At 41.1% G+C, this 24173-nt stretch overlaps 1 protein-coding gene across 7 annotated transcripts in view; it reads right to left on the bottom strand.

The window, feature by feature from the left end:
• Positions 1–4631: 4631 nt before the first annotated feature.
• Positions 4632–24173, bottom strand: part of slc12a7b (solute carrier family 12 member 7b) — an 81792-nt gene continuing 62250 nt past the window's right edge. For 3 of the 7 annotated variants that reach the window (XM_085286238.1, XM_085286241.1, XM_085286243.1), the window contains exons 5-26: positions 22986–23040; positions 22714–22844; positions 21813–22054; positions 21519–21730; positions 19130–19297; positions 18889–18987; positions 18543–18600; positions 18134–18308; positions 17913–18031; positions 17646–17744; positions 17126–17245; positions 16780–16884; positions 16096–16264; positions 15306–15501; positions 14934–15103; positions 14602–14733; positions 14286–14393; positions 13824–13940; positions 9122–9297; positions 8324–8338; positions 7166–7299; positions 4632–6399 (exon numbers count right to left, since the gene is read on the bottom strand). In XM_085286238.1, the coding sequence (XP_085142364.1) occupies positions 6308–6399; positions 7166–7299; positions 8324–8338; positions 9122–9297; positions 13824–13940; positions 14286–14393; positions 14602–14733; positions 14934–15103; positions 15306–15501; positions 16096–16264; positions 16780–16884; positions 17126–17245; positions 17646–17744; positions 17913–18031; positions 18134–18308; positions 18543–18600; positions 18889–18987; positions 19130–19297; positions 21519–21730; positions 21813–22054; positions 22714–22844; positions 22986–23040 (2892 nt within the window). In that variant the 3' untranslated portion in view covers positions 4632–6307. The remainder of the gene's footprint in view (positions 6400–7165; positions 7300–8323; positions 8339–9121; positions 9298–13823; positions 13941–14285; positions 14394–14601; positions 14734–14933; positions 15104–15305; positions 15502–16095; positions 16265–16779; positions 16885–17125; positions 17246–17645; positions 17745–17912; positions 18032–18133; positions 18309–18542; positions 18601–18888; positions 18988–19129; positions 19298–21518; positions 21731–21812; positions 22055–22713; positions 22845–22985; positions 23041–24173) is intronic. The other 4 variants (XM_085286240.1, XM_085286245.1, XM_085286239.1 and 1 more) reach the window with 3 other exon arrangements.

The following is a 24173-nucleotide window of genomic DNA, read 5'->3' as shown; positions in this document are numbered from 1 at the left end:
GAGACGTTACTGATGGTGCAGCACACACACACACACACACACACACACACACACACACACACACACACAGGAAGCGCTACTAGCAGCACCATTTCAAAATAAAAGCTCCCCGTAGGATCCCAGTGCTACGGTGCTGGAGACGTTACTGATGGTGCAGCACACACACACACACACACACACACACACACACACACACACACACACACACACACACACACACACACACACACACAGGAAGCGCTACTAGCAGCACCATTTCAAAATAAAAGCTTCAGGTTGCATGGTTGTTCGTGTGTATGTGTGATTCATATGAGTTACAATCAACCAATCGAATAAAACTTTAATTCTGCAGCACTTTTCATAGAAACTAGTAGAAAAAAGTGCACATTCAGAGCAGAAAATAAACAAAACCTGCACTACACTAACAACACCTCTTTATTGTGGTAACATGAGACTCTTTGTGCTAACAATCAAGCCAAACACCAACATCATCAAATATACAGTTGAAACCAGATATTTACATACTCTTCCAATAAAAACACAATCACTTTTTTAATTGTAAAACATTAAATCAGACTAAATGTTTATTCTTTTTAGATAAATATAAAAAACATATTTGTTAAATTTAAGAGTAAAGAGAGAAATTGTATGTATTTCTTAGTTACAAATGGCACCCAAATTGTATTCAAAATTGAGCCACACTTATGGAGGTCTACAATTCTTTTCCTGGTGTTTTGGTTGATATGTCTTCCCATGTCAAAGAAACAGGCTCTGTATTTTGGGGGTGCCTTATATGCATCCACAGCTGTGCCACCAATTTACTCAAATGGACTCTACTAACCTATCAGAAGCTTCTTGAGCTCAGAATGGAATGTCTGGAGTTTTCTTATTAATTAAAGATACAATAAACGTAGTGTATATATACTCCTAAATTTGATGAAAGTGATAAAAAAATAGACAGCTCTGGCTGCGTGGTTCCTCCACATATCTGCTTTTTCTGATGTTAATAGCGTAGAAACCACACACACCAACAACACTGTAGCTACATTCACTGCAGCTACAGAAGCTGCAGAGGACCACATCACAACCATGACTAAATTGTGTCTGCTTACTGTTATGTCTTTTTGATTTACTGTCTTATTATTAACTAATAATAATTTCAGTTTTTTGCAGTGCTAAGGCAGAAATATTACAAGATTTTCACGGTAGTAAATGCTTCCCAGAAGATGTTCCCTCTGGTCATTCTGTACCGTTTCATGTTTTAGCAACCTGAATGTTGACCTGTGCATCAGAGTAATTGGACCCATAAAGTGTCATATATGAAATTGTGTTGATCCCTATACTGTCATTGTTCATTCTATGACCAGATACCTGCAAAAGGTGTCATCACCAGTCACACCAGTTCACTTCACCTAAGTGCATCAGGTGTGATTGCTAGCCAACAATATGAAAATGGTATTTTAACCAAAGACTGTATAGAAAGATGTAGGCCTGCGTCCTCATGCATCAGTCAGTCACAAGCTGTATGTTTTTGCCATTGGTATAGATCAATGAAGCTGAGGGCCCTTTTTTCACTCCTACAAGACTATAAATCTTTTGGCCATCATCGTCTATGATTCATTAACCCTTTCACGCATAGTGGTCGCTACAGCGGACCGCTATTCAAAGGCCGTTTTCTTGTATTTGTGTCAGTGTTGATGGTATACTTGCACATAAACCACTACATTGGACATTGATGTGCCACTCCATACCCTGCCACCCACTGGTTGTTTAATGTTACTATAGATGTACGACCTGTTTCATTGTAATTATTGTTATTTAACTCTGTCATGCATGACTTATGACAACCCCAATCAGGGTTTCATGAGTATTTTTATTCATCTTTTCAAGCCTAAATATGAATAAAAATATGTTAAAAAAAATCCTGATTGAGGTTGTCACAAGTCATGCATGACAGGGTTAACTTCCTAATCACACAGACTGAACAAATAATAAGCTTAAGTTAATCTTTTGCCCTGTTTTATTTACATATATTTGTGTGTGTGTGTAAATCATTGAAAGAAAACATCCTAATGACCCAGCAGGACCTCGTTCAATGAATGGAAAAAGCTGAATGTCACAAATCAATACAGACATGAGCGCACAATATTGCATTACTGGACTGTTATTTTGGTTCATTGGGGGTCTGAAACACCAGTGAGACTTCTTTGTGTCTGCCAATAACACATTTGTGCAGATGGATGGAAACATCTCCCTCTCCAGATCATTTGCTCAAGGATGTACAGAGCGAACAGGAGAGAGAGATAGACTCTGAACTTGCTAGGTGCAGACTGCACACAGAAAGCAGCTGCTGGCTGTCAAAGGTCAAAGCTGAGAGTTCTTTACTGTTTCTGACACAGCGTGTGCCTGCTCAGAAACACCATATAAAGAAAAAAGGTTTAAGGTTTTTGTAGCACACACAGAAACTTCCTCCTGAAGTTATAACATCAGAAACCTGTCATCCATGTGCCTTTATTGAAAACATGGTAGTAACTGTTCTGACTTAGGGAAAAATGTAAATGTTGCAAACATCACAGTCGCGCCTGCTGCTGCTGGAGATGATGTGGATGGACAGGAACAGGCTAGTAAAAACAAATCACAATGTTGACTTGTGTTTAGAGCTCTGGCTGTTGGCATCATGTAAAGATGCTCCCACTCTCTGGGGTTTTGAATTTGGTTCTGATATCACTCATACACAGCATCTGTCGCATGGAGCCAGTTTGAAGAGAAGGCAAGGCTGCACTCTTGTGGAGGATTGTGAGCACATCAATGTCCTGTCCTGCACATTAACTGCACAGTTTGCTGAACCATGTTTAGGTTTGCAAATCAACCAACTCTTGCTTACTGCTCCTAACAAGCTGCACACAGTGTCAACATTTCTGAGTCAAACAATAAGTTTACCACCCACCACAAGTGAGTTCACTGCTACTGAGACCTTAGCCTATCATTTTTTTAATGTCAGGTAAATTCAGAGTTGTTAAAGCAGCTCAACAGCTATTCCTTACTAGTGCCTGCAAGTAAAAGGTTCATTTATGATAACTTACTCCATGCACCAAATCGAACTTTTATACTAGGTGGGGGGTGGAAAGGTATCTCATGCAGTATGCATTTTGCTCATATGCTTGAGAAGGCTGGATCACAGCCTGTCCACACAGAAACTCGACTGGAGCTCAATGTCAAATCGATGTGGGAGGTTACTTATTTTTACTGTTTAGGGTTCCCTGATCTGCCAGCTCCCACTTCAACCCCTGAAAATGGGCAGTACACACCACAGCAGTGTGATAGCATAAGCAGAACACTTTCAGATGAGTGTGGGGTTTGAATCCTGTGTGAAACCAGAGGCTGTGATTTCAACATTTTTAGTGTATTTTCTAATTTTCATCTGGTGAAAAGGAAAAAAGCAAAGGTTGGAACACAATTTATACCTCCTACACCTTTAATTGTAGGGAAAATGAACATGCTTGTTGAATAAGAGGATCAGAATAAATAACCAGGCAACTTTAGTTCTGGTTTGTTTCAGCACTTTTAATTATTATTTAGAGAGGCACAAATACAATTTATAGGGCTACCTTCCTCTATACGTGCACCCACATGCAACTTCCTGTTCCAGTCTGTGAGGCCTGCCAGCGGAGCCGGAAAACAGCAGAAACACACACAGGAAAATACACACATTACTAGTTTTGCGAGGACAATAAGTTAAATGTGTCACTCCCTGGTCCTACATAATAAATATCACTGCTCTGTGCCTAATCCCAAGTCTTAACCTTCAAACAGCCCTTTAAAGAGGGGTTAAACATTTGTTCTCACTCTGGTAAGTCTAATGACCGGTTCACAGAAACACAGCTGTACAGTACAAACACGCTCACACGTGCCTATTCTGCTCATCCTCTCACACAGCCAGAGGTCTTTTACTCTTTCTCAAATTTTCGCCTAATATTTCTCAAACAGTTTCGTTTGGACTAGACTTCCTTTAGTCAGCCGAGCCTCAGCGACAGCTTGAGGTAGATAACATTCTGCAGTCACCTCAAAACAGAGCTGTGTAACACGCACACACACACACACACACCGCTGATGGAAACTTTCTTTGTATTATATAGCATCTTTTGTTTAAGGGTTGACTGTTTTCTTTATGCTAAGTTACTGCTACTCAGCTCAGTAACCAGATTAAACAAGAACAAAAAAAAAAGAATGTCTTCAATAATTTATTTTTACAATTTTCAGCCAGTCAGACTTCCTAAAACTTTACAGTTGGCGCTCACTCGTCTTGTCATTCATCCTTGGTTCCTAAAACTGAAAACTAAAGTGAAACAGTGACATTACTTCATGTAGCATGCAGCAGAAGTCATTTGCTCCTGTCACCCCCGTGGCTTCACCCCTTCTTCTTAACGCTTTCCGTCCAGGGTGCCACCACACACACTGCCCTGTGTGATGAGCATAAAGTGTTTCTGGTGGGTTAAAACAAAATGCAAACAATAAGAAAAACAAAACTAAAACAAATAACTTCCTCCCCTCTGCCTCGTGTCATAAAACTCGTCTCGAATTAACAGTTAAAAGCAACAGAAGATCAGCGATAATGTAACAAACACCACAAAGACCATATTTGACTGTATTTATAGAGTAACACAGGCATTAACAACTGAACAGAACACAACAAAAACACACAGGTAGCATAAGCAACAATCAAAAGTTCCAGTTTTTCTCTGCAGGGCAGTGTGAGGAAAAGGGAACTTTCTGCTTTACAGAATACTGCGGCGGCTAATTTTGAAAAGAAACTGTGGAGGTACACATGAGGAAGGAGCGGGATCCTTTTTTCCTTCTTCCTCTTGAAATGCCCTTGATAGCGCACCATTAGTTTCATCATATTCATTTCTTTATTCCTGGCAGAAATGAGGGACCTGCATTATAAAAAAAACAAACCTTCATGATTGTTTCTAAAGATTAAAGATGGCCAGAAACATCAGCTACAGTAGGCCATGTGTCAGCTGCAGTCAAAATACTTCCACAGTTTCTTTTAAAGTCATTTTGGCACTCTTTACAGCCCCCCCCCCCAAATCTACTCAATCTGAAACTCAAAGCCGTTAAAATTTTAAATCGGTAAAATGTTCTACGACCAACATTGAAACATGGGTATTAAACAGTATGAAGCAGTCTGCATCCTTGTATCTCCTGTTAGGAACATATTAGAGCTACCAAATGGAAAGTACACAATGAATGAAGACTGAAAACTGGTAGTGCAAAGTCAGCAGTGCTGGAACTGTCAGTACGGGGGTACAATTACACTAATTTAAATGTGTCAATTTGTGCTTTTACATCTTAAATGTATACATTGCTAAAATCAAACAATTGAGAGGCTAAAATATAGATTAACTGTGCAAAAACCTACAAACCAATCGAATTATTTACTAAGCTATCGTCATACAGCTCTTAAAAAAAGAATATATTTCTTGTTCCCAACCAGTTGTTTCTCTAGACACCATTCATGCTTCTAGCTATGGCTTTTTCCCTATTAAGATAAAAGCTACAGTTTGAGGGTGGGAAATCAAAAATGCAGAACCCGAGATCTGAAAGGCTTCCACTCACTAAACTGGGATAAGATGCTTGTTCAGCATCCTCCCAACTGGTCCTTCCATCAACTCATTCAGCTGCAGACATGACTCCACCCTTCAACAACATCAAAGCTCTCCAGTCTAAAACAGAACATTTCAGCAGCTTCTCAACAGACTGACAACATTTCAATGAAAACATCACCCCACATGGAGCTTTGAAAACAGCAAAAGGGTCATTTTTGCACTTTGTGCATCTTAACTTAAATCCATTAAGTGCATGTTTTTCTCAGGTCCAGCAAAACAAAACAAAGACTATAAAGCTCATATCAACACATTCACTTCTTCTCCGCTCGTCTTTACACAGTGAGTGCCATAAACTTGACAACATCGACACAAAGAGGACAGAGTGTGAAAATGTAACAGAACACAACAAGGTTGTCAGATGTAAATGAAAGATATAAAGTGTCTCTATGCTCTATCTTCTGTGCGCAAGGGTTCTCTGGTCCAGCTGGACGCACGCTGTGCTCGGCTTATTCGGCGCCAACGATTTCCTTCATCCTGACGTATTTTAGGTCAACTGTCAGTCATAAGGTGGTCCCGCCTGCCAACAACCCCTGCCCTTCATTAAAAACCAAAATTAGGCTTCTTCCTCACTGCGCGGTTTCCATGGCGATGTGCCAGTGTTGGGTGCAGGGTAGGCCATGAAAGTTTTGGGGGGATTTTTAGGAGTAGATGGTGATGACTTCACGGCCACCACCTCGAACCAGGAGGACCCGATTCAGACCCTCGAGGAGAACCTCCAGGAACTCCATGTCTGAGAAAACAGCAGTCAAGGTAAAGCACACACACAGGCACACCAGGTGTCACACCCCACCTCCCAATGAATGTGCAATGAATGCGTGATCATTGGCCAGTGTGATGCTTTTAGCCACGTGAGAGGAGGGTGGGTCGGGATTATTAGCATAGACATGGCACGTTTTATGCCCAGCTGTTTGGACCCTGCACTGACACAAACCTTGGCACACACTAAGCCACTTTATTGCTCTGCAGTGACTAATGTATATTTACGTTATTCTACTTTGACTCTATTAGGATATTGAGTTGCATACGATTCAACTGTTTTGAGCTATTTGCATGTGTGTTGTGTTTAATTTAATTTTTAACTGTTATAACAAATGAATTGCCCTGCTTTGGCATAAATAAAATATATGTTAGCTTAAATATCCACCTCCTCAGCAGTTTGTGTTCTCTGCCTGTGTCTGTCAGCTGTTCGCTCCACAGCAGGGTGTGTGGCAGGCGGCAACTCCGTATATCACATAACACTAATTAGCACTTACGTGGGTCCATATATAGCCATTTCTGGTTCAAAAAACCCAACATTGTGGCTACAAACATGCTACTGTTGTGTTTAGACCAAACTATTCTGCAACGTACAAATACTCTGCAGTAATTTAAAAAAGAGAGAACCACTTCTTTCTAAAGTACAATCAGCAGATGGATTAAATAACAGAAACACTTCCTTGCGATCACAACCTTTTCCTAATACAGTCGTAACATAAAAACAACCATTTGAAGGATACAGTTTTCATCTCCGCCTCTGTTTCTCGGTGGTCCAGGCATGTTAAGCAGAACCAGATGAGCTCCCTGTGACTTGTTGACCACCACCTCATTCAGCTTGACAGCAGTGTGCATGCGACGGACATTCGTCTGGTTCCTAGTTTGACAAGAGCATCCACAGTGAGAGAAGCCACAATGAAGAAAACATTAATGACCACGATGTCACGTCAGCAACGTTTTACGTAGTAACTCATGCACATTTGACATCAGCTTCAAACACACATGAGAAATGATGCTCGGCACAAGCATTAAGAATTTCACATAACGTGTAGAGGCAGCATTTTGAGAAAGACAGATGAATCTGAATCATGTCAACACTTTATTTAAGATTAGGCCGAAATATAACGTCTTTATTGTGTAAAGAATCAGCTGTCTCCTTAAATGCTGCCTCTTCATCTTCACCTTTGTGAGATGATATACAGCACGCAATGTCAACTGCCAAAAGCCAAATTACAAGGCGATGTCACAGGATTTCCAATCCATGCTTTCCATTCAACTATAAATACGGATGATCTGATATCCTCGTGTTGGTGTTGTTCCCAGACCATCATGAAAATGTTGTTCCAGGTTCAACATTGCAAGTGACCAATCACATTGTTGTGATGTTATTCCTTTGCGCGCCAAGCCATTCGTGCATTTATGAAATTCCAATGTTGCAAGGACAATATCAATTCTGCTTACTGTTTATTAAAGGGTTACGGTTAGGGTTAGGGTCAGGGACGTCACAACATTCTGATTGGTCACTTGCAATGTTGATCCTGGAACAACATTTAGTATGATGATCTGGGAACAACACCAACACGAGGATATCAGATCAACCTATAAATACACACTTTTAGTTTAATGCCGTTCTGAATGAATGTTTTTTCTGTTTGACTATTTTTTGAAAACAGTCAATGGAAAGCACAAATTCTCATGTTATAAGCTGTAAATGCAACATAACCCAGCAGAGGCTTTAGCCACCAACATGCTGTTTGAAGCAGGAAGATGAAGTCGGTGCACATTAGGGCATGCAAACAAGGACAACACAGATACATGGAGGTACGAGCACACAAGCTGGAGCACATAGTCACCACAGTAGCAGAACACACAGGGCCTAGGGCAAAGAGAATGCGACTTACAGACTCTCCCACTCTCTAGAAGGAGGAAAAATGGGACAAAACAACAGAAACCAGCTTAGATGCTTCTACATCTGCTCGGCAGCTCTCCCCACCACACTGCATGCTTCCAAATGTCCCAAATGACTCGCAGTGACACCCGAAGGTGACTCGAGTAAACCCCAGAAAGTGACATGGAGCTCTTTGATGTGTAGGGTGAGGGAATCTGAAAAGTTCTTCCGGTCCGGCAAGACTTGGGATTTTGGGGTTTTAACTTAATGAGCCAATGGAAGTGAACTGGGGCATTTCTGATGGAGTCCACTGACAGTGTGGAAAGTATGGGAAGAGAAGGTGTTAGTCTATTAAGTGTGCACACAGATTGGCCATACATTAAAGCTGAAATGGCTGAAAGTGCACACACGCGCACGCACACCAAATGCAGCCTGAATGCACACGCCATGCACAGTTGTCCCATTTCACCCTCTTGGGGTCAGTACTAACACTACTCCTACTCATGCTCCTTCTCTGAGGTTTGGCACCATCCTGAACTAATATCAGTACTGGGTGAGCTTCCGGTCCCTCTGAAATGAACTTTTATGAGATATTACGTTTGAGAAAAATGATTCAAAATGGTGCAAACGTCCCTCACAAGGCACATGCAGTAACACCATGTCACTTTAGTGTATTTTACTAATATAAACTCTTTTTATCTTAAAATTTCAAACCTACAGATCAACACGTTTTTTTTTTAAATCTAGCAACAAATACACAAAAGTTTTGTTATTTCTTAATTAAATATTGTTCAGGCAAGCGAGTACTTACGGCTTCATGTTAAACAGGTCACGTACAGCAACGTTGGCATTGCACTCGCGGTTACGGTTACGCTCTGTGAGGAGCTTGTCCTTGGTCCAGGTCATGTGAACCTGCTCGGGTTCAGCATCAACCTTATCGTTTATTGTGGCGTGAGATGCCGTGTTTCTGTCGTGGATGAGCTGGGCCTGGAGGCGATGCAGAGAGTAGGATGAGGACAAGAGCAGAAGATTAGTGGATATGATTATTACCAAGAGAAGTTTCAGGGCACAGGAGAAAGAAAACAAAAGAGAAAAGGAAATGGGAACTCATCCAACATACCCCCTAAGGCCTGTCAGATAGACTTTTCTCATCAACAACACCTCTCATGTGAACTCACTTTATAATAGATCTGAACTACTTTCAGCGCTTACAGTCACAGCTACTTTTTCCATTATATATTCAGTGACCAGTTTTAGATAATTGTACTTAGCAAACAGTTGTGGTGTAACCATACGACGGTGTGGGGGAACTCCAGGCCACAATGCAAGTTTTAGATATCATCCTGTGTCAACACAGCTGATTTAAATGGCTAAATTACTTCCCCAACATGTATTGGAGTCCTCCACAGGGGTGCTAATGAACTAATCAGTTGATAAAACATCTAATCACTTGTTTTACTGGGCTTGATACTACATGTAAAAATTCTTTAAATAAAGAGGAAAAATGTTTTTTTTTGTAGCTGGCTAGCCATTTATCCAAAATATTAAGCTAACAGTTTATTACTTTTTCCACACGCCTAACAATTTAACAATTAACCTAAGATTTTATACTCTTAGCAATCATTTTACACCTAGCTATTTCAACAGTTTTCTTTTGCCATTTAGTTCAATCAATGATACAGTGGGGCAAAAAAGTATTTAGTCAGCCACCGATTGTGCAAGTTCCCCCACCTAAAATGATGACAGAGGTCAGTAATTTGCACCAGAGGTACACTTCAACTGTGAGAGACAGAATGTGAAAAAAAAAATCCATGAATCCACATGGTAGGATTTGTAAAGAATTTATTGGTAAATCAGGGTGGAAAATAAGTATTTGGTCAATAACAAAAATACAACTCAATACTTTGTAACATAACCTTTGTTGGCAATAACAGAGGTCAAACGTTTACTATAGGTCTTTACCAGGTTTGCACACACAGTAGCTGGTATTTTGGCCCATTCCTCCATGCAGATCTTCTCGAGAGCAGTGATGTTTTGGGGCTGTCGCCGAGCAACACGGACTTTCAACTCCCGCCACAGATTTTCTATGGGGTTGAGGTCTGGAGACTGGCTAGGCCACTCCAGGACTTTCAAATGCTTCTTACGGAGCCACTCCTTTGTTGTCCGGGCGGTGTGTTTTGGATCATTGTCATGTTGGAAGACCCAGCCTCGTTTCATCTTCAAAGTTCTCACTGATGGAAGGAGGTTTTGGCTCAAAATCTCACGATACATGGCCCTATTCATTCTGTCCTTAACACGGATCAGTCGTCCTGTCCCCTTGGCAGAAAAACAGCCCCATAGCATGATGTTTCCACCCCCATGCTTCACAGTAGGTATGGTGTTCTTGGGATGCAACTCAGTATTCTTCTTCCTCCAAACACGACGAGTTGAGTTTATACCAAAAAGTTCTACTTTGGTTTCATCTGACCACATGACATTCTCCCAATCCTCTGCTGTATCATCCATGTGCTCTCTGGCAAACTTCAGACGGGCCTGGACATGCACTGGCTTCAGCAGCGGAACACGTCTGGCACTGCGGGATTTGATTCCCTGCCGTTGTAGTGTGTTACTGATGGTGACCTTTGTTACTTTGGTCCCAGCTCTCTGCAGGTCATTCACCAGGTCCCCCCGTGTGGTTCTGGGATCTTTGCTCACCGTTCTCATGATCATTTTGACCCCACGGGATGAGATCTTGCGTGGAGCCCCAGATCGAGGGAGATTATCAGTGGTCTTGTATGTCTTCCATTTTCTGATGATTGCTCCCACAGTTGATTTTTTCACACCAAGCTGCTTGCCTATTGTAGATTCACTCTTCCCAGTCTGGTGCAGGTCTACAATACTTTTCCTGGTGTCCTTCAAAAGCTCTTTGGTCTTGGCCATGGCGGAGTTTGGAGTCTGACTGTTTGAGGCTGTGGACAGGTGTCTTTTATACAGATGATGAGTTCAAACAGGTGCCATTCATACAGGTAACGAGTGGGGGACAGAAAAGCTTCTTACAGAAGACGTTACAGGTCTGTGAGAGCCAGAGATTTTCCTTGTTTGAGGTGACCAAATACTTATTTTCCACCCTGATTTACCAATAAATTCTTTACAAATCCTACCATGTGAATTCATGGATTTTTTTTTCACATTCTGTCTCTCACAGTTGAAGTGTACCTCTGGTGCAAATTACTGACCTCTGTCATCATTTTAAGTGGGGGAACTTGCACAATCGGTGGCTGACTAAATACTTTTTTGCTCCACTGTACATTTCTTTTACTGTTAATTTTCCCTGTTGTTCAGGTGTGCTTAAGTTTTCAAATACAGTAATTTGCAATTTCAGTTTTTTTCATACGAGTTGGACTAATCTTTCAGGATGCTGAACCTTCTGCTTGTGCACAAGTATCCCTTTTGGAACTTGGGAATTGCTGATATAATATCAATGGTATGACAGGACTGAAGGGAATGATGACATTTAAGAAAGAAGAGTGAATAGCGACAGAAATACAAACCTTTACAACACCACACGTGGTGGATGTGATGGTCCCAACAACTGAAACATTTATGTGTGCAGGTAGCGGTTATAGTAAAGTATTGTGCAAACTCAAAGGTGATAAAAGGTGTTTAAATGTTAACACATGCTTTGTAAACTTTTGGTGTGTGGATAGCACAGAAATAGTGCACAGCACGATATGTCCCACGGAGTGGAGCACATCATATGTGATTAATACATTAAATACCATTGAGTTTTGTTGGATTTGACAACAATAGTGGTCACTACTGTTCAATATCAGCAGTTACATCTGAACTAATGCCACTGACAGAGAAGAAGAATACATTATCTGCTGTAAAGCTGTGAACAGAGCTGTCTTTCTTCACTAGTACCGTGTTTACATTTGACTGACGCTTAGTTTATCTTAAAAAACAAAAACAAAACAGTGTTCTCTGATACTCCAGCAGGCTAATAACACAGAAGATTTATTAAAGGTAGATTTGTTTTATTCACTGAAGGTGCTGCAAATAAATCAGTGTAATACAAATATTTTTGTTTTCTGTAGTATAGTATTTTTAACCTTAACTACCCACTGTGGTAAAACCAGACAGATACAGTGGGAAGAATGAATGGTAGGAGGGTGGAGGGAGGGATGATGTGTAGGTTCTGACTATGGTTAGAATGGAGCAGAAAGAGGACAGTATTGTCATTTTCAAAGATAGTAGATAAACAGCACCCTCCCCTCCCTCCCCTAAATGTGAGAATCAAACTGTTCAGCTGTAAACACATGAGTCTGATGGTATTAGTAACGTGAAATGTTATTTACACTCTTCAGTTTTCTTAGACAATACTGCCCACTCTTGCCAGGGGGTGAGGAATAGGTGGGGTGATGGAGGTAATGGGCCAGGCAGCAGTTTCAGGATGCAATGGGCTGGTATTCACAAAGCAGCTCTTGCTGACTACACAGTAGCAGGTAGCACTACTGTTGGGCTAATCTGGACTGGTGGCTTTAATGATCAGATGTTCTGGTATAATAAAGCATCTACTTTTGCTGGACAGTCGTAAATTTAAACAAAGGTTATAAGCAATTTTTAGCCTGAACAACATCAAACACACAAAAGATCCAATTGGGAGGAGACACAAATCCCATGGGGGTTGCATCACAGAGGTTATCCGGCATTTAAAGGAAAAAAGAAAATGATAAATAAAAATCTGCCAGGTTAAGTATACGGTGTTGCCATGGTTACCCCTTGTGGATAAAAGAGGGGGGGGCACTGAAAGAAGCCACTCAAACATGAATTGGCTTATTACAAGTAACAGTAAGTTTGTAGTTGTGGGCAAAGCAGAAGATTGCATTTGTGCGTCTTACTGCTGGCTTTGGCCAGACAGAACTGGTGAACTGGCAGCAAAGACATGATATATCATGGTTATTTATCACTCTACTACCCTAGAATAAGACCAGTACACCAGCCATGTGGTGATACTAAGGATAAACTAGAAGGTTAAAATAACAAAGGGTTACCCAGAGAACCCTGCTCACCAATTTTGTGTAGAGCTTTGATCATGACACTAAAGATGTGTATTAGACATCTGCGTTAAGGCAAGCTTGTTAAGTAGAACAAAACTGCATTTCCAACAAGAAGTCAACATTAGAGTGTTAAATGCTCAACTTGGAACTATGTCTTCATCATAAAGATGGAAATTGTGGGATCTGATTTCCTTCCTTACTACATTTTCTCCAAACTTCCCTCTTTCTATCTTTATTTATTACAGTATGCATTACGTCCATTGTCCACACTATTCCAGTAACTCAGTAATAATGCAACGCTGATCACTTGCGCATATTTTTCTGGCAAATGTGAAACAGAAAATGTGATTTTAAAACGTGATGATGATAATGCAGCCAAATGATGAGCAACACCTGTAGCCAAAGATGGAGCTTTGTGAAGACGGGCCTGTGTCGTTACCAGTAAGGGAACAATGGGTTGACAAGATCAGCTACCTCATCCTCCTGAGCATCCTCCGTCGTTGAGGACTGCCGGCTGAGGCTCGCGTTCTCGGCAGGGCCCTGGTTCTTCCTCCGGATTGAGCTACGCGATTCGTCAGTGATACTCTGAATCTGAATGGTGCGGCGAGGCCCAGAAAGGCAGTGGCAGATGAACAGGAAAAGGGGCCAGCAGGCATTTAGCTTGATGTTGGGCCATGAGTGACTTCAGTGTCATAGACTGTTATTCATGTGAATGACCTCTTAGTTGTTTTTTAAATACTATCTGGATGAGTGAGTAAATTGATTGCTGTGCTGTGTGTGCTATTAATCATTTTGCATGTACACATATACATGCAATGTATTAAAAATGCATACAGTAGGAATAAATGCATTTAACTGAGTATAAAAAAATGCATCCACATTTGTTGAACAGCAGCAAACAGACCAAGTGAAGGTTTGTTTTTAGCGCTTCTTTACCTCTCTCTCCCTCTCAGTCCTGGAAAGGTGCATCTGTTTCAGCATCTGCGACCTCTGCTCCATCACAAGAGTCTTTTCATAGGTGAAGGCTGAGATGTCATTGTCATGCTGCAAAGGGGATAAACACGGGCGTTACAGCAGCCACATTATTTTTCAGGGACGATGCCAATGTGGGTCCTCTGACAAACTCCTCACAACATTCATCATATTAAGACAAAAGTAGGCACTGAATTGTTGAAAAACTTCAATAACCATCCTGCTTCCCATTGCACTTAGACATGAATACCATTCAGGGCTATCCTTGGCTGATGCTCACCATCTCTACAACTTCCACCTCTGCATCCAGTCGCAGGTGATAAAGGAACATCTGGAGATCTTTCTTCATTTGGATGCTGTTGTCGTCCATCTGAGCTACAGTAAAGATGCGCATCTTACACTTCCTCCACACCTGGAGGGGAGAAAGGCACCATTATTATGGAAGATATGGAGTAACAGCACGGTAAACAGGATGGATAAGGGACAGAAGAATGTCAGGCGGGACAGATGGGTGTGAAAGAAAGGCTCTGGGTGGAATAAGAAATAGAAGAAAATGCTGCTGAGCTTAAGATGGTTTCAGGAATAAACACAATCCAAACTAGTCCAACCAACCTTGTGCTGTCGAAGCAGGAAGGGCAGCAGCATCAGCAAGCCCCCATCGTGAACCACCCACCACACATCAATAGTGCCCTCTCCTAGGCGGTCCTGGTTGGTGGGGAAACTGTCCACATTCTTAGCCACAAGTAAGGCCTGATGGGCTGCTGTGGTTTCCCGGATTGTCTCTGGATGAACAGAAGGACAGACAGAGGGTCTATGAGAGATAAATCACTGTGCTGCATTAAGTCACTGCCATCTTGACAGAGTAATGACAGACAGCAAATGTCACATACGATGTCTTCTCTTTATCTACACTGTATTTTAAAATAAATTACGACATATATTCTGTTATTGTGTCCCTATTTTTGCAATTCTACTGCACGGTACCTATGAAATTCCTCCATGACTGTGGGTCATTGGACTGTTTCCAGGCTCCAGGCCAGGCCATCAGGACTGTGTTGTGCTTCATGCCTCCCAAGCCTGCAGACTGGATGAGGTGTGAGACACCATCTCTAAGGTTGGAAGACACTACAACATGACAGAATCCTTTGGTACGCTCTGCAGACATTGCAGCCTTAATGTTCTGTAGAGAGAGAGAGAGAGAGAAAAAGAGGACAGGGATTTCATCGTTAATCATAAAAGAGACTAAAACTGATTCACTATTAAAGTTGCACCAACTGACAAAACAAAATGTGTTTTTTCCAGAGAAGATATGGCTACACTACAGCAAAGTTTCCCTGCTTAGCTAAGCTAACACTTCAAATAACCTATTTGTTAGTTACTCACATCCATTCAGGATAACTTGTACTGATGGATCTGAACAATAAATAATTTTGTACATCTGTAAAGTTGCTTCTGGGCATGACTGCTTCAACAGAAACTGTTTTTAAGGAGGATAAAAGTTAAAACCAGCCTGAAAGAATCACATGAATTGCTTATTATGGCCAGTAGGTGGCAGAGTTTATCTGCAGTTAGAGTCTATAAAATGCTCTAAATGCAGCTTGATAGTACAGATTTGCCTTTGGGTCCAGTGATGAATCTGAAGCCCTTGAAGCACAGATAAGATAGCAAGCATTACAACTGATATTAAATTATTAGCAACTGCAGATCAATATTAATGACAGTATCGCTACCTGCCTTTTATTTGCACACTTGTGCGCGTGCTTCCCCACCATACCTGCTCAGCCTTCTTAGACTCCGACTCCTTAGTGAGGTAGGTTCCCTGCAAAACATTCCCCACTATTGTCAGGCCTTTCCCTGCCTTCAGCTGGGTGGTGAAGGAGACCAGGCGAGGGTGTTTGACTGCTTGATCTGAGTCCACGTTCAGAAGCACCAAAAGCTGAGGCCTATGCAGATCGAGAGGGGAAAACAGTCTGGCTTAATTTTACTTCATTCTTTTAAACTTCAGGAATAAAAACAACACCAACAAATATTTTGGATTTAAATTTTTTGCACAATTATCAGGTGCACAAATTCAAATTACAGTGCAAGGCCTGTAATCATGTGACATAACAGCTGTTTGTAAAGAAAATACTGTTGAAATGTTGGTGCGGCAGTATTATTGTCGCACTATTGGTTCTCACTCAGCTTTGCAGGGACATATGTTGAAGGTAGACAGTGAAAAAGAACAGCTGGTAACTGGAAACAGCAGACCCTTAAGAAGAGTACCCACTGGTTTGGAAAGAAGGACTTCAAGGTCAGTGTGAGCCTCACAGTATGAAGGCTTATCAGCTGCTCATGACAGATTAGGAAGGGAACCAAAAGATTAATGAAATTCATCCTCTGTGTCTATTCTTGTCTTGTTATTGTCCATCCCAACACAATATCAACTGTAAACACACACACCCTCAAACACCCATACCTCCAGTTCTTGGTGTGAGGTGGAGCATCCTCAAGTCGATTGAGGGCATAGCGGGCAGCATTAAGAGAGAGGCCTCTGATACCGTCACCCCATTCCTTCTCTGCCCTGTTAAAGCAAACAAATGAATGAAAAGCACTCAGTGATAAGAGAAAAGTAGCAATCCATTTAGGGCAGTAAGAACTCCTTTAGGGATCATATGCAGTTTATTGCGGCAACATGAGCTACTTTTAACACGGTGCAAGCAAAAATAAAACAAGAACCTCAAGAGCTTCTCTCCAGATAAATTATTTCCTCTCTTTACAGTGTACTGAGTTTCTCGGTCACATCCATTATCTCGCAATCTTACCCTCGGTATTCAATGTATTTGTAGATGCAGCCAGCGATGACCATAGCAACAATAGCGTAATACCAGGAGGAGATGAACATAATAGCAAGACATAAGCTCATTCCAAGGAAGGACAAAGCCCTGAAAACAAGAAAAGAAAAGATTAAAAAACAATTTACATGCTCATTTAGTTTTCTGTGCATTCATGGAAATGTCTTTATAAAGTGAAAACAGCTCAAGCTAGAGAGATGAGAGGCTTAGGATTCAATAGAGTAATCAAAATCCACAGCTAACAATAGTGCCGTTTGCCATTGTCCTTAACCTGTGTTGTGGAATTAATCTTCAGTAAAGGCTAAATGGATGTGCCTGTGGCTGTGAAGGTGTCTGTGTATGAGGGATTCCTGCCACACGTCCAAAAATCAAAAATCTAATTTGATGGCTTCAAATTAACGAGGACCTTTAACAGTCTGTGGACACCAGTTCGACATATAATACAAGATATATGATGTAAACATGCAAGGATGTTTACCACATCACCCACCAGTGGTAGTACTTAAAGCGTGGTCTCCAGTTAGGCGTTCGCAGCAGGGTCTGAACAGCACAGGCAAGATTCACAAAAAGGTAGCACATGAGGAAAAACCTGTTGAGGAGGGAAAACAGCAATCCAAAAGTTCTGGTCACTTTTCAAATAATAAATCTCCACTTTATGATCTACTGTAAGCAGCTGTATACTTGGGGGATCACAGACTTGATCTGCTGAGCTACTTTTATGGAATGAGATTGCATAATATTTCTTTCAGATACTGACATTGACAGGATGGGCGCCACAGCGTCCAGGGAAGCGATGAGGATGCCGATCTCACAGATCCCAGCAGTCAGCAGGAGAGCCCAGGTTGGTTCCCCATTGGCTTTCCCGTGACCAAACACCTACGAGCAGATGCAGCCAAGTGTGAACGTTGAGGCACGTAAGACTAGAAACTGAAAGTATTAGTGTCTGCTGTTAGTGCTGTTTGAGTCAAACCGTCAAACCTGTAGAAAGGGTACAATGCCATCTCGTGCAATAGCCTGCAGCAGGCGAGGGGCACCGGTCAAACTCTGCAAACCAGCCCCACAGCAGGAGAAGAACGAGCCAATCACAATAACCCAGGGAGAGGGCCATGACAGGGTGCCGATAACAAGGTTCCCCTTTACAGAATCGCCAAATCTGCAACGCAAAAACAATTATGTGAATGACAAACGCTGTTATTCACAAATATTGGAAGATTTAACAAAAACTGACAGGACAGTGTGGTGATGTTTTTATTCCTGTTTAAACCATTGGATGCTATAAATGAAGTAGACGTGCATGTTTGAGGCATATTTTCTCTCCATTTCCATTATTAAAACACATTCATTCAGCACACTGTCCATAGTAACGTTGAATATGTTAAGCTCTTACTTATCTCGAAGCAAAACTCCTTCAATACAGGCGCCAAACAGAACCACGGAGGTGATATCTGGGAAGCAGAGCTAAGGAGAACGAACTGCAAAGCTGTACACACTGAAATCAACCACATCCTGGCTGGTGGTTAATATTAGTCTTTAATTCTTGATTTTAAGTTCCTCAAAGATGAAAAAATCTGGTGACTGTTAGATAATCTTCCACTGGCAAGTTTAATAATAAACTGTGGTCGAATCAGTTTTTCACTTTTCTGGATCAGAGGTGTAATAAGATTTTTTTTAATTTATCAGTGTTCTGTGTGACTTGTTATCATATCTGGTAACAGTGCGAGGTTGAAGGATACAGATGATGGAAGTGGTAGTGATAGCGAGGATGGTCCCAATGGGAATGGACTTCTGGGCATCTCTCAAGTCACCTGAGCGGTTTGAACCAGCCATGATACCTGAGAGGTGACAGGGTCACAGTCAAAAGTCAAACAGGTCATCTTCAGAGACTCCTATGGCTGTCTCTCAGCCATAACGGATGTTAAAAACTGTCATGCACGTGTACAAAGAATGAGTCTGTTGCTTATGGCGCCAGCTTACCGGTGACAGAGGGAAAGTAGATGCCGACCAGCAGTGTGAAGAAGGTGGTGATGTCGTTGACTACATAGGGCATGTAGATGTCCTGGGTTGGGTCGCCACCCTCAACCGATGGCAAGTTGCTCTTTTCCACCAACATACCCAGAGGGCCGTATGTCGACCACATATTTTCTACAAGAGAGACAGAAATATTCTAATTCATACTGCAAACAGCATAATGTGTTGTGAAACGCATGTACTCCCAGGACACAAGTTTAACTGTTTAACTCCTCTCTGGAGGGGAGAGGGAGGGGAAACAGGTGGACAAAGGAGGGGGGAACAACTAAGCTGTAGTGCCTCTTCACCTCACTGTGCAATACCTTTCATGCAATACTTTTGTTAATAGTCAACAGTGCAATAGACTCCATACTTGAAATGTGCAATTCACTTGTATTTTTATTTGTATTCCTATTTATTCTATTGATCCCCTTCGTATATTTTATTTATATATGTCTCTGTATTTATATATGTGTGTGTGTGTGTGTGTGTGTGTGTGTGTGTGTGTGTGTGTGTGTGTGTGTGTGTGTGTGTGTGTATATATATATATAATATTCTGTAACTGTAACTTCTGTCGGTGCTGTGCTTTTGGAAACCGAATTTCCCAGAGGAACCCACCCGAGGGATTAATAAAGTTTTATCTTATCTTATCTTATCTTATCTTAAGTTATCGAGAAGAGATGATGAGCAGCGAGCGAGGAGTATGTCTTTTCAAGTTGTGGGAAAATCCTTTGCCTGCTACCCTGAGAAATCCACCAACACGAAGCAGATAAAATGACTTTATTTATCTGTTTAAATTACATTAGTGCTGGGAAAAAATTAGATTGTAGTTTACTGCACACAAATGCAACCAGGGGGCAGTCTCTGCAGGTGGAACATTTGTTTGAGCTCAGTGAACTGTGCAACATATTGCAGCAAGTACTAAACAGGGTAATGAGTCAATTGTGTGGCATTTATTTAGTGTTGCTGATAAAATTGGGACAGCAGAGTGAAGATGTGCAGACTGCTTGTAGAAATGTGTGGCTATTCTTGGCACTAGATCACTATTCAAACAACTAATCAGCAGTTAGTCCTCCAGCAAAAGTTTGTGATAGAAGGCAAGGTGTGAATGAAATGAAAATTTCAATTTAGGTAGGCAATTAAATTAATTTAAATAAAGCACTGCTAACGTTAGTGTGGCTAACGTTAGCAGTGCTAGCCTCAGCATGTCTACATGCCTATACTAATGTGCATATATGTCACTTTACTCAAATATATAATTGTTCCTTTTCTAGCTCAAAATAGTACTGGACAAAGTGAACCTTTTTAGATTTCTGACTTTCCACGTAGCTTGTTTACAACATCCGTTACATCCATTAGTGCAGGGTGAAGGGAATCTAAATATTAATAGACAATAAAATGGTTTCATTGGTACACCGATGAAACTGATAAATCATTTAATGAAATAATATTATTAGTGCGGTTAGATAGTGAGGATGGCAAAGTTAAATTCTTAATTTAAAAACACTTTGAATGTTCAATTAGAGTAGAAAAGTGCTATATAAGTACCAGCACCAAAGCAGAAATGAATCATTAATCAAGAGAAAATTAAATATATTTCACAGAAATGATGAAAGGATGAGAGGTCAGTAAAATAACTGTCTGTTTTTAAGGAGACAGTAAAACAGTTGTGCATGGAATCACTCAGCACCTGCACAGGCTTGTCCCAGTTGCAGAAATATGACAAGAATGCATCTGCACTGGATGTTGGGAGGAAAAGCAGTGTGTCCCTGCCAGCAGTTACATAACATGAGGTATGCTCAGATTTTGCAATGCATTCAAAAAACTACTGACCGTGTACATTCCTGCTGAGATTAAGCATTCTTCAATCATTTTCATTTATAGTTTGTAGGAAGTATTCAGTGTGCCTGAAAAAACCTATTTGTTTAATCTCGCCTTTCCTGCTTGTTAATGCTCACACCTGACTCTTAGACTTACTCTATTTTTCCTTATACATATTTTTTATGGCTTGTGCTTTTATTATGTTTTTATTTGATATGCATTTCATATTACCCCCTGTGTATTAGTGGCATTGACCTGTGAGTATATTTGACACTTTGCTAAGGCCTTATAATACTCGTGTTACTTCTCTGTCTCTTATGTTAAGCACTTTGGTATACCGCTGGTTTTTAAATGTGCTCTATAAATAAAGATTGTTGTGGTTGTTGTTGCCTGATCGATGAGGATAGGTGAACAGCTATTAAAATCTGTATGATTCAAACAAGTATACACATATCTTGGTAACTTTTTAAAAAATTCTTCCACATGTGCACACGGCTCCAGAGAAAAAAAAAAAACAAAAACGGTCTGCTCCCACCTGAAATGACTCCGCTGATCAGTCCAGGGATGCCCTGCAACTCGGTCACATTGTTGTTGACAAAATACTCGTTGCATGTGGCATTGAGCTGAGATCCATCGCAGAAGAGGTTCCACAGCTGGGTAGTGACCGTTATGTTGTCTATAACCTCAATCTTATTACACTTGTCAAACTGGTGGTTCTTTAGGGTACGATTCCCCAACATGCAGACACTGTGTGAAGGAAGAGAGAAATTTTAACATGAAGCACTAATTAAACTGAAATAAATCTTAATAAATGTTAGCACTGACTCACGGAAAGTATGGCGGATCAAAGATGGTCTTGATGACTCCCGCATAGATGGCCAGGATGGAGAGAATAACACAAGCCAGGAAGACCAGTGCCAGCTTGTTGACATATTTGACCCCAACGAACACGACTACTGACATTATTGCTAGGCAACAAGTGCCATAAACACGCATGTTGTTCAGCAGGGCATCCAATTCATCCTCCTTTTTATCTGCCACAAAGATGGCTGCTTTAGGCACCATGTAGGTCTGGATGGACAAAGACAATGCAGGAAGAAATACAAAGTGTCACATTAAACGACTTCTCGTTTCATTGTACTAATAAGATGTGAAGAAAACTTTTATATTGTGGCAGTTTGTGTGTTAAATAAACTGTGGTTATGGCCCAACTGCGTTCTGCTTTCAAGGTCATAAAATGGGGAAAGCAGCAGCAAGACCACAGCAATTCAATTCAATTCAGTTTTATTTATACAGCACCAAATCACAACAACAGTCGCCTATAGGCACTTTGTATTGTAAGGTAGAGAGAAAAACCCAACAATCATATGACCCCTTATGAGGAAGCACTTTGGCGACAGTGGGAAGGAAAAACTCCCTTTTAACAGGAAGAAACCTCCGACAGAACCAGGCTCAGGGAGGGGCGGCCATCTGCCGCGACCGGTTGGGGTGAGAGAAGGAAGACAAGACAAAAGACAGCAGAACAGAGTATGCATAAATAATCACATCACTAGCAGAAGCTGGCCTGGAGACGGAGCAGCAAATGTGGTGCTGCTGGCTGAAGCAGCTTAAAAGGTGCACCCTATATGAGATGACCAACTGGATTTGTAGAAGGTATCAGAGAATCCATAAACTGATGGATATTGGGATCACTTGATCTACCAGCTGCAAATCTAAAATAATCTACTTACCAGTAGAATCTCAATGGTACCCAGGATGTACATGGAGCCAGCAAATGTGGTCCCCAGGTAAAAACAGAGACCCACAGCTCCACCAAACTCTGGACCCAAAGACCTGGAAATCATGTAGTACGAGCCTCCAGCTGGAAAAAAAGGGAATGAGGGAGGAGGATATTAATATCTTTTAGGTCATCATTTCAGCTATATACTGCTATACAACCCATAAGCCTGAAGAAGACAAGTGTGTACTGTTATTCAAATAACCCCAAGAAAAAGGATCCTACCTGGAACAACACCATTAGTAGCAATTGCGCTCATGGATATGGCTGTCAGCATGGTCTGTGGAGAGACGAGATTAATGAACAAAAGCTGAACTGAATTAAAATGCTTCATGTTGAAGACCTTACAAAGATGGTGCAATGGTGTCATGTAAAAGCCCCCCAAAACAAAACACCGTCCTTGCCCACCCTCTAGTTCTTTATTTCCCTGAATTTTGTAGATTTTTCAAACAATGGTACCCTCTGTGGATTAAATTAATATTGAGTCTGTTAAAATACTTCTTATGGGCTTATGCTCTAAATCTTTTGGATTGGTAACAGATACAAGCTTTTCCATGAAATCAGTCATTGTGGAAGAGGATATTTACATCAGCCTGTTACCTAACAGACCTTCCGGATGACAGAAAGGACAGAGCGGAGAGAAGGGCAGATAAGATGCACAAAGAAAAAAGAAAATAGAGTTAAAACTTAAAAGGGTGAAGTAAAGACTGAAGGAGGACAGCGTGAAGGTGACACAAAAGCAGGCAAATGAATGAGAGGAAAGCAAGAGGAGGTGTAGAGAAAGGGCAAGGGCATGACCAAAATACACCCCGTGCTCTTTGTTGGCGTCCTATTTAAGGTGTCAGACAGGCTGGAGTAAAGCCAATTAGCTGACAGTTTTACCTCCTGCTTCCACTGAAGCACTAAGAAGCTATACACAAAGTTGGACTTGACAACGAATGATGCGAGAACTTGAAGTATAGAACTGGAAGGCATTTGTTTACTGATGACATCATTCCCACTGTTCCTGCGTCACATGGACCAATTTGTAACTCTAAAGCTACCTGCCACATGTCGGGAATTTATCAGCAGCCGTACTTGGATTTATAAAATACTCTCAACTACATCTGAACATTGAGCTCTTTGAGGTATCACAGTTTTAACCTCCTAGGACCTGGTGTCCACATTTTGGGTTATTAGACCAAAATACTCAATTTTGCTCTACAAGGGCCTGATATCCACTTACAAGGACATTATACTGCTACTGTTCTATCGAAATTTTAAACAAATATCCTCATATGTGGCTCTCATTTTTCTTAGAAACAAAAATTAGGTTAAAAAAAAATCTGATAATTCTTTGTTTTTACATTCATCAGGTCCCAATCAGCCCAAATATCAAAGAGAAATTAAAAATGCATGCCGTGGAAGAGTTTG

Source organism: Mchenga conophoros, linkage group LG9 (genome assembly GCF_057382185.1).
Source record: "Mchenga conophoros isolate Kocher_MC1m ecotype Shallow Benthic linkage group LG9, M_conophoros_male_GT1.1, whole genome shotgun sequence".
Taxonomy (NCBI): Eukaryota; Metazoa; Chordata; class Actinopteri; order Cichliformes; family Cichlidae; genus Mchenga; species Mchenga conophoros.
Note: the sequence above shows the minus strand (reverse complement) of the source record. Positions and strands in the feature narration are given on the sequence as shown.